Source organism: Neomonachus schauinslandi, chromosome 14 (genome assembly GCF_002201575.2).
Source record: "Neomonachus schauinslandi chromosome 14, ASM220157v2, whole genome shotgun sequence".
Classification (NCBI taxonomy): Eukaryota; Metazoa; Chordata; class Mammalia; order Carnivora; family Phocidae; genus Neomonachus; species Neomonachus schauinslandi.
The window spans coordinates 91,411,191-91,427,925 of NC_058416.1; the positions used below are offsets into that span (position 1 = coordinate 91,411,191).

The 16,735-nt window shown below is 56.9% G+C and overlaps 1 protein-coding gene across 1 annotated transcript in view; it reads left to right on the forward strand.

Moving 5' to 3' along the window:
- EP400 (E1A binding protein p400) overlaps positions 1-16,735 on the forward strand; it is a 97,324-nt gene that overhangs the window by 28,446 nt on the left and 52,143 nt on the right. The window contains exons 6-19 of the mRNA XM_021697303.1: positions 1,079-1,369; positions 2,088-2,273; positions 3,770-3,910; positions 4,328-4,406; positions 5,146-5,195; positions 5,579-5,636; positions 6,445-6,534; positions 8,753-8,860; positions 9,909-10,099; positions 10,355-10,532; positions 13,726-13,862; positions 14,795-14,964; positions 15,168-15,342; positions 15,424-15,560. Coding sequence (XP_021552978.1) covers positions 1,079-1,369; positions 2,088-2,273; positions 3,770-3,910; positions 4,328-4,406; positions 5,146-5,195; positions 5,579-5,636; positions 6,445-6,534; positions 8,753-8,860; positions 9,909-10,099; positions 10,355-10,532; positions 13,726-13,862; positions 14,795-14,964; positions 15,168-15,342; positions 15,424-15,560 — 1,991 coding nt within the window. The remainder of the gene's footprint in view (positions 1-1,078; positions 1,370-2,087; positions 2,274-3,769; positions 3,911-4,327; positions 4,407-5,145; positions 5,196-5,578; positions 5,637-6,444; positions 6,535-8,752; positions 8,861-9,908; positions 10,100-10,354; positions 10,533-13,725; positions 13,863-14,794; positions 14,965-15,167; positions 15,343-15,423; positions 15,561-16,735) is intronic.

The following is a 16,735-nucleotide window of genomic DNA, read 5'->3' on the forward strand; positions in this document are numbered from 1 at the left end:
CCTTCTGTGCAGGTCTTCGTGGCCGCTCTGTGCGTACCCTGGGGACCCACCACCGCTTTGGTTACATTTTTATGGAAACAGTCTGTTTCCAGTACTTTGTCTCATTGAGCCGCACAGCTGACTTCAGGCAGCACCGGCGTTTTGCTTGGGTTCCTTTACTTGCCCTTGTTGTTGAAAGGATCAGCTCCTTACAAAACCCATGGAAACCTGTCCCTCCTAGATTGGGTAGGGCTGGCAGACGTTTCCTGGGAAGGGCCCCAAAGAGGGGACGTGAAAACACGTCAGGCCTGCGGGCCACGAGGTCTCCGCTGCCCTCACTGAGCTCTGCTGTGGATGGCGAGCAGCACCAGAGGACAGAGGTGAGGGCTCTGGCTGGGTGCCACTGGAGCTTTCTCCCAAGAGCGGGAGGCTGGCCGCGGTCGGAGGAGACTAGGTGAGGGGGAGGCAGAAATGGCACACTGCCTGGGTACAGAGAGTGTTTCTGTCGGTGTCCTCCCGGGTTCCAGGTTACAGACGTGCCTCTTACGTTGTGGGTAGCACCTTGCCTTCTCTGCTCTCTGCCCCCCGCCCAGCATTCCTGTAGGAGCTCAGCTTTGTCCACAGTCAGGGTGGAAGGCGGTCCCCTGCTGTACACAGAGTTTTAACCTGACGGACTGCCTGCCGTGAGAGGGGCACGCGGAGTCGGTGTTCACTTTTCAAGGGAAAGGTACAAGATGAACACTCGGTATTTTTCAGTTAAGAAGAAGCTTATGCAGTTACAAATTCTAAAAAATAATGTAAACAGGAGAAACAGCTACAAAAAGCAAAAAACAAGAAAAGGCTTCCGTGGGATAAGACGGCGTACGAAAGCCGGGTTTGTGACGCACCCCTCGTGCCGCTTTGTGGAGTTAAGGGACACGTCACACTCGCGGGCATGGTCGGGCGGGCATTCGTGCGCTGTGTGTGCGTAACTCCTTTGCTCCGCTGCGGGAGGGGCTCCCCTGTGCGCACCTCTGTGGGCGACGCGGTCTCTGGCGTGTGGCTGCACGAGGGGGGCTGAGGTCTCCTGTTCACTGCCGGCCTGTTCTCTGCCTGCCAGACGGTGGCGTCGACAAGAGCCCCCGTGGACCCTGCCCAGCCCTGTCAGCGGCCCCCGCCAGCGGCCTCTTCGACCTCGTCCGCAGCTCCTGCCGGCGGCTCGGGCCCGTCACCCGCACGGGTCTCCGCAGGGAATAGACCCTCCTCGGCAGCCAGCAAGTCACTGTCTCCGGTCACCTCCCGGTCCCCGGGGGCAGCCGTGTCCGCACCCCCAAAACCACAGAGCCCAGCTCAGAATGCCGCTCCGCCCCAAGACAGCTCTCAGGATAAGGTGGCAGAACAGATAGCATTGGTAAGCGCACTTAGAACGCCGAGAAGGTTGTCAAATGTGCTGTAGTCCGTGAAGCTTACTTGATTTCAGTTTCTGCAAAGCATGCAGTAGTTTAAAACCGAGCACTCGGTAACGAGGACAGTCAGACGTGGTTTCTGACCACTTAGAAACCAGGGTCACAGCCGGGAAGCCTCTCCTCTCCTGGTGGAAGTGGGCTTGTGCCGCCCTCACAGGCGGTGAGGCCCGGGCTGCAGGGCGGGGCCAGGAGGACCGCCGAGGCCGGTGTGGCCGTGGCCCGGCACCCCAGTTAGCGCTTGCCGTGTGTGGGGTGACTAAGCAGTTGTTTGAGTTTCATGGGGGGCGTTGAACACGGCAAGACCGGTACGGTGGTGCAGCCCTAGTGCTCCCTGTTTGGCGCTCACTCAGGGATAGCGTGTGGCCTGTCCCTGCCCTTCCCAGTGGTTTTGGAGCAAGGCCCAGGCCTGTGTAGTTCCCCTCGTAAGTGCTCTGGTGCGGACGGTGGCCTGTGCGTTCTGTCTGTGTTTTGGGGACGGGGCGTGGCCATTGCTTCCCCTGCTTCTGGGGAGGGGGGCGTGCCTGCTGACCTCTCTGGGGCCACTTCCGAACTTTGCGTCCAGTCCTGTCTTTGCTACCGAGGCTTCCCGAATTTGGGGTCTGAACTAGTGGAATGCACTTACTAATCACGTGGGGACGCACCCCACCCCTGTGCTCCTTGCAGGAAAACCAGATCCATCAGCGAATAGCAGATTTGAGGAAAGAAGGCCTGTGGTCCCTCAGGCGGTTGCCCAAACTGCAGGAGGCCCCGCGCCCCAAATCGCACTGGGACTACCTGCTGGAGGAGATGCAGTGGATGGCCGCAGACTTTGCCCAGGAGAGGAGGTGGAAGATGGCCGCGGCCAGGAAGGTGGGTGAGGCACGCGCGGTGGCGCTCGTTCACGCTGCCGGACCTGGGAGCGTCCAGGCCAGCTCGGAGGGGTCTGGCTCCGAAACACCAAGAGCGCGAAGAGCGCTCTGGCACTGTTAGGAAGTCAGCGTGCGATGCGGCTTGCTCGTGAGGGGCTGTCTGCAGAGCTCCGGTGTGCACACCGGGGGGCAGACACGTCCTGCATTTCGGTGCTGCGTCTTGCCGGCCTCTCCTGGTGGTTGGAAAGCTTGCAGCCCCCAGGCCCAGGCTGGTGCTGGGGATGTTGTCATGCGGGAGCCGAGGAGGCTCAGGGTTGGGAGGGAGCAGAGAGGCTGGTCGGCTGGCGGGCAGCTTGGGGGCCCGTCCTGGGCCTTCAGGCTGCCCGCTGCCCTGGTCTTCTGTCCAGCTTCCCCCCAGTTCTGGCTTAGGATTTGTTTCCTTCTCACTGGTCCCAAAGCAGACGCCCAGTGCTGGGGAGCCTCTAGCAATGGCGCTGCCGCTACTAGGAATGCGGAAAGGGACAGAGTTCCAGAAACCTTAGGTCTCAGAGTACGAAGCAGCTGTCCTCGCGTACGGGTAGATGCCTCTGGGCCCTGCTTCTCTCACGTCACTGCACCACCGTCTGTTCCTCGGGGCGGAGCTGCTTTCTTTTCATTTCCCGTTTTCTCAGGCCTGGGGAGAGGTCCCGTGTGCCCTGCTGACCACCTCCCTCTCTGAACTCTGCTTTCCCTATGTAGGCGGGGGTCTCAAATCAGATGCATGGAACCCAGAAAAACCCGATTGCTCCTGAGGCATGCTTTTTTTGTAAAGGAGGATGGTCCTGAGCGTGTGGGCACCAGGTGGACGGGGCTCGGCAGCAGTGCTGTCCTCTCTGGGAGAGACTGCAGACCCCGAGCAGGAGGCTCTGTGCCGGGGCTGTGGTTGGGCCAGGATGAGGCCCTGAGGAGTCTGTGGGAGGGGGCCCGGCCACAGTGTCCAACAGGCCCCCCCAGCGAGCTTCTCCCCCGGCGGGGGGGCCCACGCCAGGCATGCTTAGGCTCACAGCGTGTCTGTTTCCAAGTCCTTCTCAGCACCTGTCTGAGGACTGCTGGTAGGATGTAGGAGCATGGGTCCCGGAAAGCGGATTTAAAGGAAAAGCCTTGGAAACCACGACCCGTCCCACCCGCCACTTCGCACGCCTAGCGGGTCAATGCGTCGCACTGCATTCATGCAGTGCAGGGGATGCCTGTTGGAAGAGTTACCCTGCTTGATGGAAAGGTGTTAGTCGTACGTCAGATGAGGAGAGACGATTGTAACACAGTATGGTACACTCTTTGGAGAAAAACAAGCGTACTTAGTAAAGTAATCCTTTGTAGAAAGTCAAGCCGGGTGTTGGTGCTGCTGTGGGCGTGTGTCCTGCGCCCGCCAGGCGGACGAAGGCGCAGCCCCTGCGCATCTGTGCACTTGCGTCTGCCTGCCGCGGCACGGTGCCAAGTCCGCGACCTTTGGTTCACTAGCTCATCAGGACCGCGGTGCGCCACCACGAGGAAAAGAAGCTTCGCGAGGAGAGGGGAAGGAAAGAGGAGCAGAACCGACTGAGACGAATCGCTGCCTCAACCGCCAGAGAAATAGAGTGTTTTTGGTCAAATATTGAACAGGTAAATCCTGGAATTTGCACGGGGTCCTGAAAACCTAGGCTGTGCCTTCTGCCCGTGCCTGACCGAGAGACGCGCTAGCCCAGGCAGGCCGCGGCGGCAACTGGGAGAGGAGCGTGTGCCCGAGGTTCTTCTGTGCTCGTGTTGCACGCCGTGGCTGCGAGCTCCGTGCGGTTGGCGAGGGGCCATCCAGTGTTTCCTTCGGTGTGAGCGCTAGGCACGGAGGGCGGCTGGTTTCCTGCCGCGCGTGTCCTGGTGCAGAGCACGCCTCCCCCCCCCCAGCCCCCGTGGGACTCGGGTGGCACGTGGCTGCACAACACCTGACTACCTGCCAAACCGAGAGTTTCATCTGACGTGACTTGAAGCGACGTCCGTGACGTCCATCCTCAGTGACGTCTTTATTCCACTCTTTGTACTCAGGTTGTGGAGATAAAACTACAAGTAGAACTGGAAGAAAAAAGGAAAAAGGCCTTAACCTTACAGAAGGTTCCCAGGAGAGGTAGGATACGTTTTTAAAAGCCGTCATGTTCCCGACAGCTCTTTGGCCTCCCTGCTCGCCCGCAGCTACGCAGGGGTGGCACCGGGGCGCTTGCTCGCCCCACCGGGCTCGTGCTCTGCCCGACGCCACGCTCCCCCGCGCAGCTGCTCAAGCTGTGTGCCTCAGCTCGCTGAGGTTTGCTGGCGCGAGTCGGCACCCCAGGCTCTTTGATCGGCTCTGGGGCCGTCTCGGGACTGGGGCTCCTGTCCACTGTGGCCAGTGCCGGACACTGAGATGAACTCCCGCAGGCGTCTGCCCCCGTGGGGCACTTCGGTGGTCGGAGCACAGCCTTGGCAGCGTCTCCCCATCACCGGACACCGTGATGCGTGCCAGGCACCGGCGGGAGCGGCTGTCACGGGGCGGGGGGCATGGGGTGTCTCAGTCTGTCGGTGAGGAGGTGGGGGCGGAGCGGTGGGCTCTGCCCAGACTCATACACCCGTGAGATTGTAGAGCGCGTAGAAGACGCACGTTGCCGGTTAGCTCCCCGGTCCCTCTCCAGATCAGAGACGTGTGGAGAGCTGCCAGAGAACTCTGTAGGCTCGGGGCTGGTGGCTGGCGGTTGGCGGTGTGTTGCCGCCCTGGTTCCCAGAGGGAAGGAGGCGGAGCTCACGCTTGCTGTCTTCCTCCCGTGAGGAGGTGCCCGTGGGGCGCGGCCCACACAGGAGCTCCGGTGAAACTGAATCATGTTCCTTGTCTCTAGGAAAAGAGTCGAGGCCTAAGGGGCTTGATGTGTTGCCAGAAGCTTTCCTGGTAAGTCGAGGACTACTGTACTAGGTAAGGGGGAAACCGTGGAGAAGACACGGTGCCTGATAAAGCAGGGTCCCTTTCTTTGTCTGGAGAAGTGTGAACGTCGTCTGTAGCGTTCTCCTCCGTTACAGAGTCGGTTTACTCTGGGGAAGAAGCTTGGTTCTTAGTGTTAGGCTCCCATAGGGTGTTGATCTGGGGACAAGGGAAGACATGGTGACTGGATGTAGTCCCACCTGCCCGCTGCCCAGCGCCTCTCCTGTACCCGGCGGCAGTGGGGGCTGGCGTGTTTGTCCCGGGCTCGCCACTGCCTTCCCGGGAGCATGTGAAGTAGACGTTTCTGCTTTGGTTTCCCATTCTGTGTTTGCGAGTTTTGTTCTCTGTTTCAGGAGTCGGGGTTGTCTGGAAGGAAGAGGAAAGCTAGCACGTCTCTGACTGATGACGAAGGTCTGTCTCCTGGTACTTTCTTGCCATCTGCAGGGCGGGCTCTCTGAGACTGCAGGCCCAGTGCTTGCTCCATGCTGTCACGGTGCCTGGTGGCCCAGTGACTTGTGTCATCGGGGGCCAGGTGCCTTGCGGGTTGGGAGGGGGTCTGCAGAAACGAGCCAGACTGGAGGAGGGAGAGCACAGGGCCGCTCGTGGAAGTTTTGTTTGCATGGAGGAGTCAGCAGGGAAGGGTGGAGGCAGGCAGGAGAACAGGCGTGGTCTGGTGGTAGGGCCCCCGGGGGCAAGCGCTTGTGCTCAGATGGGGGGCAGGCCGTAGCTGGGCTGGCTCTGCCATAGGTTGCCGGTGGGTTCTTCTCACCCAGAGCCACGTCTCTGCTGGAGGTGAGGTACGGGGTGCGGGGCCAACCTAGTTTGAGGTGGTGGTTGCACGGGACGGGAGCCAAGCTGAGGGAACGGCATGCCGCGCAGGTGGCTGGGGCCCCTGACGTGGGCGATGACAAGAGTCCTCGTGACCCCGGACAGCCTGCTCCTGGGTTTTTCTGCTGTGGCGTCAGCAGGTGGATGAGAAGTTTGACATCACTCCGTGTTCTGCTGGAGTAGGTCCGTCGTGTAAGGAAGAGCTGGGCTGTGTTTCACACCCTGCTCACTTGGTATACCCACACTTCCAAATTTAACTGGAGGAACAAAAAGGTCTCGTTGAGCTCTCTCATAGCTGTGCAAGTCAGTCTGGAGCCTGGTAGTGTTTCATGAGCAGTTGAGAAGGCGCAGTGAGGTCTGTGTCCCTGACGTCTGGTGGTGACCGTTTCAGTGGAAGACGAGGAGGAGACCATAGAGGAGGAAGAAGCTAACGAGGGGGCCGTGGACCACCAGGCAGAGCTGTCCAACTTAGCCAAAGAAGGTAGGCTCTGAGCGTCTCCCTGGAGATGCTCTTAGGAAACGAGCGTGCACACAAGAGCGTGTGACATCTAAAAACCCGACAGAATCCTCGAGCACTGGCGTCAGGCGCACACCGGTGACCTGCCCTGGGGGCTCATCGTTCTGCTCTGGCTGCCTGCCACTTAGCACGGCCCGGCGCGCCGCTGGGCTCGCCTGGGGACACGGCATCTAAATGGCATCGCGCCCTGGCCTTGCCGCTCCTTCCCTCGGCTCTCCTGGCCCCGAGCTGCGTCCGGCGGTAGTCACTGCGGCTTCGCCCGCCCTCACTGCTGAGCTGCGTTCCAGATGTGAGCGTGTCACAGACTCCGTCTTGGGCTGCTGCTGGGCTTTCGGTTGTCGCCTGTTGCGCCCTCAGTGCGGCGGGAGCGTTCCTGTGGCCAGTGCCCGCGGACGCGTGCGTGTGCCAGAGCGGAGGGCTGGGTCGTCGCACACGCGGTCCGCTGGGCCAGGCTGGCCAGGCTGCAGGGCTCGCTCCAAGCCCCCCACGTCGGGGCGCTGCTGCCCACCCGGTGAGGGGACATGGCGTCTCCGCGTGCCTGCGGGCGGCGCCTCTCTGAGAGCTGACGAGGTGTGCCTCTTTTCCATTACGGTCTGTCTTTTCCACGTCAGCTTGCAGGCGTGCGTTGTGTGTCCCACAGGGGGCCTCTCTGTGGTCACATGCATCACAGCGGCCCCCTCCCAGCGCGTGCCGTGTGTTTCCAGTCTCTTTGTGGGGCCTTCTGGGGAACGGGCGTTCTTAATTTTAGCGTAGTTGGATTTATCAGTCTTATTTTAAAAAATCCCTTTTTACCTCAAGATCATGAGGTGGTTTTCCTGTTTGTCCACAGATTTTTTATTTTACTCGCATATCGATGTCTCTGATCCATCAAGAATAGCTTTTGTCTGTTGTGTGGAATAAGAGTGCAATTTTTTTTCTTTTCTTTTTCTTTCTCCAAAACGGATCCCAGTCGTCCTGGCACCATTTGAAAGGCCGGTCTTTTCCCCAGCTGGTCCCGGCCAGCTCAGATGGCAGGCAAGTTTGTGGAGCGTAGGCTCTTTCCCGAGCTCTGTGGTGCAGCCGGTCCGCCCGCGTGTCCCTGGGCTCCGTGGTCGTTCCCGAGAGCTGGCTAGGGGGTCCTTGCACCTGAGTCTTCTCAGGATGGCCTTGGCCACCTCGGGTCTCTTCCCGGTGCGCCTCAGGATCCGCTCATCCAGTTTCAGATAGACATCTGTGGGGACTGGTGGCCTGGAGTCAGGGTGATCGCCGACACGTGCATCTTGACGAAGCTGAGTTTTCTGGTCCCTGATCGCAGCATACCTGCCCGTCCGTCCACACAGGTCGCCTTCAAGAGCCTCCAGGGACATTTTATGACTGTGTATTTTTTTGTGAGATTAATATCTAGGTGCCTTGTCTGTTTCAAAGTTGTAGTGAGTGGTGTGTTTGCTGAGTTTGGGAGTGCAGCTCCCGCGGAGCTCACCCCCCCGTGGGCGTGGCCTCTTGGCCTCGGGAGAGCCGCTCTGCCTGTCTAACCGGGGCCCTCTTGCTGCGCTCCTTGCAGGGACGGATGGATTTAGACGTTCTGCTGCGGGCGCCCCGCATGTTTGTGCTCTGGAAGGGAGCACCTCCTCCTGCGGCGGCTGCTCCCTCCATGGCTCCGGCGCTCCTCGGGGCCTCCTCGGGGGCCCTGTCTGTGTTCTTGCTGCTGCGGCTTTCCAAGGACCGTGTGGGCCTCCGGCGGGTCGGAGTCCGTGGGCGGAAACGGAGGAGCCCGTCTGGGAGTCTGCTCGGGCAAGCTCTTTCTGCAGAAGGGATCGCAACCTTTTTACATGCTTTTTACAGCATTTTTATGCTTTATTTTTGTTTGACTTTCATTTGATGTTTCCTATTTTTCATATTACCAATTATTTCCCGTTGATGGTGTTTTTATTGTTATATTTATGAGGTTATAGTTTTTACTTTTCATTTATGAGATTATTTTAGAAATCTTAAAAATTCTTTTATGAGTAAAAATTGAGTTTTTTCATGCCATGTCCAAGATTCTCATATTTATAAAGAAAGTGCCTTAGACCCAGTATCAGTAACGGGCAATAGTTACTTTTGGAAAAAACTAACTGCAGGAGGGCTGCAGCTTTGTTTTCTTCCCAGCTGGTTGCCACTCCTGGTGTGAGCTAACCCCCTTTCTTCCTGCGATCCTTTCCAGCTGAATTGCCCCTAATCGATTTGATGAAGTTGTACGAAGGAGCTTTTCTGCCCAGTTTCCAGTGGCCGCAACCTAAGCCTGACAGTGAGGAGGCGAGTGAAGAAGAAGGTCTGTGTTGACATCTTTCAAGAACTCACCCATAAAGCAAAAGCCAAAATACGCAGAGGAAGGGTGTTCTTACAACAGGATTTAAGTCACCTTCATTTCCTTTTAGTCTGAAGGAAGAAAAACATGCGAGCGATTATGTGGGGGCACCTGGGTGGCTCTGTAGGTTGAGCGTCTGACTCTTGATCTCAGCTCAGGTCTTGATCTCAGGGTTGTGAGATGGAGCCCACGTTGGGCTCCATGCTCGGCGTGGACCCTACTTAAAAAAACAAAAAGTAAATAAAACGAAATAAAAACATACAAGTATGTTTAACGTGTAATTTTGTATTGCTAGGGTTTGGTTAAATTCTGTGCTTTTTATTTTCATTTATTAGTTTGGCACAGTTATAAGAGTACTTGACTTGTAAACGATGTGGAAATATTTTTCTCCGCATTTATAAAAGTCATTGTTCTACAGACTGAGATCTTTATTATATATATTCAGGGTAGGCTATGTTTGTTTAATGTGCTAGTTTTGAGGAGTTTATTTTACTTTGATTGGATGATCTAAACAAGTACACACCAAAAAAAGTCTATTTTTCCTTGTTTTCATTCCACTTGTTCTGATCATTAGACACAGATTCCTGTGAGCAGAGAAGCTAGGGGCTGGCAGGGCCAGAGGATGGGCTGGTGGCCTCCTTGCTTCCTGGTCCTTAGAGACGCTTGTGACTTTCCCCTTTCCTGGTGTTGGAGGGGTGGTCACTAAGCCCTTAGATGCCCATACGTCTACAGGCGATAGCAGCTCCTGGTTCGCTACAGATTCTCCATCTGCACCTGAGGGCTTTCCAGAATGCTTCTATGTGTGATAGTTTCGTGGGAGTTTATACCCATTGATCTGGGGAGTATTCTTAGGTATATAAAGTGGATTAAAAACAAAACAAAATGAAAATACTCCATTTGAAATATTTGGACTCTGTCAACTTTTTCCCTTTTATTTCTTTTCATAAATGATAAGTAGGCTCGTAAAACTGTTGCAGCCACTGCAAATCTCTTGTTTTTCTCTTGTTCACAGATGTGGAAGATGCCCCGGGTGATCGAGAGAGCCGGAAGGATGTGGTTCTCATAGAATCGCTGTTCATCATGGACCAGTTCAAAGCTGCAGAGAGAATGACTATTGGGAACCCTCATACAAAGGACATCGCGGAGGTGACCGCTGTGGCCGAAGCTGTCCTGCCCAAGGGCAGTGCCCGGGTCAGCCCCACGGTAAGGCACCGAGCTGCCACATGGGGGGCGGTGTCTTTGTGAGGCTGAGAAAAGGCTTGGTACTTCCCCATAGCTCTGTCCCAGCTGCAGAAGTTGTCAGTAAAAGCGAATACTGGCCTTGCTGCTTCTTTCATCTCTAGATCTTTTCTGTGGTGCTCTAGTAGGCTCGCCATTTGACTGATTCGACTTCGCGTTGCAGAAAAATTTCGGGTGATTATTTTGAGAAGTGCGTATTTGGCCCGTGTGTTGCTGCAGGTGAAATTGAATGCCCCATCTCTGTTGTACGGTGCGCTCAGAGATTACCAGAAGATTGGCCTGGACTGGCTGGCCAAGCTCTACCGGAAGAACCTCAATGGCATATTGGCAGATGAAGCTGGGCTTGGTAAAACAGTGCAGATCATTGCTTTTTTTGCCCACCTAGCTTGCAATGAAGGTAAGAGCTTGTCTTTTTGAGGAGTACGTACTTGCTAAGACTGCCTGCCGGCAGTGCATCTGGCGTGAGGGTGGAAAGTGGCCTTTCTTTTTGCTCCTTTGCCCTGTGCTCTGGTGCAAGACCCAGGAGAACAGAGCTCAGGAATACTCATTGCATGAACAAGTGAAAAACTTGTTGGCAGTTAACACTGGATCGAGCAACTCACTGTTACTCAAAATCCAGCACACTGTGAGGCCCACCAGGCTGTGACCGGGCTGTGTGACTCCAGTGTCCCCTGCCAGCCAACACCTGTGTGCCGAGCAGCTCTGGCCACGTGTCAGCCTTCCCCGTGCAGCAGTGACGTGGCACCCCTTGCCTCCCGGCCGGGCTCCACCACCCACAGCACTTCTGCCCCACTGCTGGGGTTCCTTAGTGGGTGCTGTCTGGGCCTTGCTCGGGCCCGGCAGCTGGACTGCAGCAGACACAGAGTGCCTGCCTCCCCTGCAACGGGCTGTCCACCCCGGACTCTCTGAGCTCACGTGACATTGGTCCAGGCCCCGTGGCCTCTGTATTGGCATGTTCAGGGATCTGCCCCCGCACATGCCCTCCTCTGTCTGTGGGCCAGGTGCCTGCCTTGTTTCCTGCTCTGTGCCTTTGAGGGTTGTAGAAGGGCGTGTGCCTGTGTCTCTGACGCAGGACAGGTCTTACGTACAGGCGACCCTGGAACAACGTGGTGGTCATGGGCACTGACCTCCCACGCAGATAACAGTCCACGTGTAACGTGTGCCTTGCCCGTAGCTTAACTACTGATAGTTAACTGTTGACCAGAAGCTGTCCTGATAACACAAACAGGTGACTAATAACGTATTTTGTATGTTCTATGCGTTATGTAGCGTGTTCTTACAGTAAAGTCAGGGTAAAGAAAATGTCATTAGGAGTATCATAAGGAAGAGAACATACGGTACTGTACATATTGAAAAGAATCTGCGGGGGCTTGTGTTGCCCCGTGTGGTTCATACTGATGTTGTTCATGGGTCAGCTGTAGTGTTTCTCTTGCAAAGGGAGTGTTCCAGATGCAGCCTGAGCGGGCTCCTGGATAGCCGACCAGAAGAGCATATGCGTTCTCTTCCCCTTTGGGGAGTTTCACAAGCCAGGAGGGGACTCTTTAAATTAGGGAGGTGGCATCCTGCCACAGGCCTCATGGAAACCACTGACATTCAGCAGACCTATGAGATGGGGTGTGCAGAGGGTGATGAGCGCCCCCCCGCCCCCGACCGGGGAAGCTTCTTCCTCCCTCTCCCCTGGCTCGCTGCGCCTCTCCCTCACCATCACTAGCTAGCAGCGCCTCCTTTTGCCCTCTGTGTGAATAGCTTCATCAATCTCAGTTTTTATTTTCTTTTACTTTTTTTTTTTTTTTTTAGAAGATTTTATTTATTTGACTAAGATACAGAACGAGAGGGAACACGAGCAGGGGGAGGGGCAGAGGGAGAAGCAGGCTCTCCGCGGAGCAGGGAGCCCGATGCGGGGCTCGATCCCAGGACCCTGGGATCACGACCTGAGCCGAAGGCAGACGCTTAACGACTGAGCCACCCAGGCGCCTCCTCAGTTTTTAAATACAAATGGATTGACATCACGGCTCCTCATTTTCTTGCATCAATTTGTTTCTGTTTTCTGACCCAGTGTCATGAAATTTTCAGAGTAGCACTTTAAAATCTGTTTTAATAGATACAGTTACTTCAAACTACCACCTGGCCTTACTGTCTTATTGTTTAGGTGGAAAAGTTGTCCATTACTGTATTTAGAATAGTAAGAAATTGGAAGCAGCCTACACTTGCAAAAACAGGGGCTCTGAGTTCATCAGTTGAACAAGTGAGTGCGTGAGTCCCTCCAAGTCTAGGTACTGCCTGGCGCTCGTGCTGCCCCAGGCACCGGCCTGGGCACGAGGGTGAGGCTGTGAGCAGAGCAGAGCCCCTCCCTCAGGAGGCCCACGCTGGGCCCCGACAGTGTCAGGGATAAGGGGCCTTGCAGAAAACCAAACGTGGAACAATGTTCTAAATGCTGGTTTTTAAAAAATCGTGGTTCTCCCTGTGGGGGGAAGGGCATCTGGGGTTGATTTGCATCTCTCTTCTCATGGTGTGCGCCTGCTAAAGAGTTTTTGTCCTCTTGCATCTGTTTACATCCTCGTTCACGTCCCTCCTGGGTGGTTCTTCTGTAAGCCCAGGAGGCCGTGCTCTGCACACAAGCGGTATTGGCCACGGCCGCGTGTCCTGCATGTGGCCTTTCCAAGTCTGCCATCTCTGTCTCTCAACGTGGTGTCCGTCTCATTTACAGCCCTGAAGTGGAGATTTGTCTTGTGTGTATTCTAACAATTTGAAACATTATTTCTTGGAATGCTGAAGTTGAAACTGTCCACTTTGGGGTGGTTTGGGTGTGTTCTGACTGGAGACTGAGCCAACGTGCCTCACGTGGCGGCCGCCCTGGGGGAGGGCTCCAGGCCGGGTCCGAACGCCCAGTCGGCATGCTTCCTTCGCTTTCTGGGCACTGTTCTCATAGATGCGCATTCTTCCCTGAGCTCACTGTGGGATTCACTGTGCGTTTGAATAAATGCTCACTTTCTTCAGTCCCCCTCAGCAGCTCTTTGTTGAGCACCACCTGTGTGTCAGGCCTCCGCCCCTCGGCCGCAGGTCTGGTGGTTGCGTGGTAGGGAGGAGGACGCCTCTGCGTCATGCCTGGGGCCTTCCCATGTGCACCTGCCGCGCGTCTCTGGTCAGCATAGCGCCGGTTGTCCGGACTTGTCAGGTGGTTTTTTGTTTGTTTGTTTTTTTATTCTTATGTTAATCCCCATACATTACATCATTAGTTTTAGATGAAGTGTTCCATGATTCATTGTTTGTGCATAACACCCAGTGCTCCATGCAGAATGTGCCCTCCTCAATACCCACCACCAGGCTAACCCATACTCCCACCCCCCTCCCCTCTAGAACCCTGTTTGTTTCTCAGAGTCCATCGTCTCTCATGGTTCGTCTACCCTTTGAATTTCCCCTGCTTCATTCTTCCCCTCCTGCTACCTTCTTCTTCTTTTTTTTTTTTTTCTTAACATATGTTGCATTATTTGTTTCAGAGGTACAGATCTGAGATTCAACAGTCTTGCACAATTCACTTGTCAGGTGGTTTTGGTTAAAGAGGAAGGTTCTGTCTTTTCTCTCCTTTGTAGGTAACTGGGGCCCTCATCTTGTGGTCGTAAGAGGCTGTAACATCCTCAAATGGGAGCTCGAGCTGAAGCGTTGGTGCCCTGGGCTCAAAACCCTCTTATATGTTGGCAGCCACAGAGAACTGAAAGCCAAGAGACAGGTATTTTATCTTAAATGTGAAATAAAACTGGACAGGAGTGATCTTCTCGGTATGGAAGACAGATTTCAGAATGTCGAGATGTGTTTATTTGTGTACTTGTCACAAACCCCTGGTTGGTGGGACACTGGACCTTCAGGGCGTTCCTAGGTTTGGAGCCCCTTGAAAGCACAGCCTGCCCTGCAAGGAGAGCCCCGTGCATGGCGCTCCTCCCACGCCTGGCCATGGCCGCTTTCCTTCCAGAGCCATCCCTCCCACCCGTAGGCCCAGTGAGCGCCACAGGCGTGAACGGGAACTTGTGGTGTGCCCCGAGTTCTGAGCTGGGGTCTCGTGAGGTGCCTCCCACGGGAACACCCCGTAGGGCTACAGGTGACGCGCAGGCCGGCCATGGGAGCAGAGCTGGCCAGGGTTTCTTCTTTCCGCCCTGTTCTGTCCAGCACCAGATTCTGAGTGAAAGTGTATCAGAGGCCACAGTTTTCCATTGAAGATAAACGTTTGCCTCATCGTTAGACTATTGTGTTGAGTAGTAGTTACTGGAGAAGTGAGTACCTTGGGATGTAGTTTCTGTTTCCTTGTTTCTGAAAAGCTTACAGAGCAGTCTGTTGCAGCGCGGATGCTCCTGCTTGTCGTCCTCTTCTCAGTAGTTTCCTTGCTCGGGTTGCATCCCGTGAAAGCTGGTTCCCCTTCATGACGCTCTGGTGACCTGTTTTCCAGAAACCGTAGTTCATGCCCCAGAGCAGCTTCTCGGTTTGTGTTCACGAGCGCTGTAGACTCCCTGCAGGACAGGGTCCTGAGAACACGAGCTCTGCTGTCCGATGCGCGGCCGGGAGCAGGCTGTGGCGGGCGGCGCGGTCAGGGGCGGCGCAGGGTAAGCGGCGGCGGGCTGTGCGCCCGGAGGGGGCGCTGCCGCAGGTGAAGCCTGGTCTGTGCTGCAGGAGTGGACGGAGCCCAACAGCTTCAACGTGTGCATCGCGCCCTACAAACAGTTCTTCCGGGGCTACGCGGCCTTCACGCGCGTGCGGTGGCGCTGCCTGGTCATCGACGAGATGCAGCGTGTCCGCGGCATGACCGAGAGGCACTGGGAGGCCGTGTTCTCCCTGAGGAGGTCTGACCCGCACGCCCCGCTCGGGGTCCTGGGTGTGGCTGGCGGAGGGGTGCGTGTGGTCGCTCAGTGCATGGGGGCCGCAGGTCCCTCCCCGGAGGCCCTGTGAGCCCGTCGTTCCTGTCCTTGAATGTCTGCACGGGAAGCACGCCTGTGGCCGGCTTCCCGGGGTGCCATGGGCACTGTCGCCTCTCGCTCTCCCACAGCCAGCAGCGCCTGCTCCTGATCGACGCACCCCTGCACAACACCTTCCTGGAGCTCTGGACCATGGTGCACTTCCTCATCCCCGGCATCTCCAGGCCCTACCTGCACCTGCCCCTGAAGGCCCCCAACGACGAGAACCAGGACTACTACCACAAAGTGGTCATCCGGCTGCACCGGGTATGTGTGGGCGGCGGCCGCGGGCTGGGTGTGGCGACGTCATCTGGGAAAGGGGACGACGCACGCTGGTGTTCTTCTCAGGTGACGCAGCCCTTTATCTTGAGGAGGACTAAGAGAGACGTGGAGAAGCAGCTGACGAAGAAGTACGAGCACGTGCTGAAATGCCGCCTGTCGAGTCGGCAGAAGGCCTTGTATGAGGACGTGATCCTGCAGCCCGGGTAAGCCGGCTTCGCGCCTGCGGGTCCTGCCCAGCTGGGGGCGCTGGGCCTCTGCCCTCGCGCGGCCCCCTGCGGGGACGGCGTCTGGAACCTGCGCTCGCCCGGGCTCCGTGAGCCTGCCCGCCTTCCCAGGGCTCTGCCCCTGCCCAGCTGACCCAGCACCAGCCTGGCTCCCGGCCCGCTCCCTGAATTCACGGGTGAGGCTCGTGGTGTTTCAGTCGGGGCTCACGCGGGCCGCACGTGCTGCCTGAGTGGCTGGGTCTCTCCTCCCGGGGTGGCTGCCCTGAGGCTGCACGTGCTGGTCTTGCTGGGCCCCCTGGGCGCCGTCCCCCCCGGGCATCGCATCCTCACGCTCATAACATCGTCGGGACCGTGTCTGCGTTGGTTTTGCCCTTCACGTTGGTTTTTTTGGGTTAGGTCTGGAGAATTTTAGGACAGAACCTAAGTGTGCATTCTTACTCCCTGGTTTGGTGTCTCGGTCCCTGAGAAATGGCATCAGTGGCGCTGCGGTGGCCGAGTGTTTCCACGGGCAGTAGGATCCGCGGAGCCGTCCGCGCCGGGCCGGGCCCGTGTGTGGTGTGAGCAGCCTGCAGCGCGGGCGGGGCAGGCTGTCGGGCGGCTCCCCGTCCGGGTGCTGGCTGGAGGTTAGGAAGGGCCGGGTCGGTGGAGGGCGCTGCTTTCCTGCGGGAGGAGCCCCGTGCTCATCCGTCGGGCTCCCGTTGCGTTCCTTCGCCAGGAGCAGACGGCGTTTTCAGGATCTCCGGGCCGTCACTCTTCAGGGCTGGGCCATGGGCATGCTGGGCTTGCCTTGGGAGCGGGCGGGTGCTGACGTCAGTCCTGCCTGTGGATGTGGGGTGCTGGTGACCGCACACCTAGGCTGTCGTGTGGCTTCTGCTCCCGATGGAGCAGCAGGAAGTGACTGTCCCTCTTTGTGTCTCTGGGCCTCTTTTCCCCTGAACCTGTCAAGTCCAACGGGAAGTGTTGAGCTCATCTCTCCCTGAGCTCACGTTAGCTCCTGATGACGGGTGTCTCTTGCTGCATGTTGATGTGATGGTCTGGGGACTTCGAGGGGGCTCTGAGCTTCACTTTGGTCACTGTGTGGTGGCCGCGTCTCATGTTCCTGCCGTCGGGAGGCGCACCCTCTTCTCGGCAGACCTCGTCTCCCCCTCCCTCCT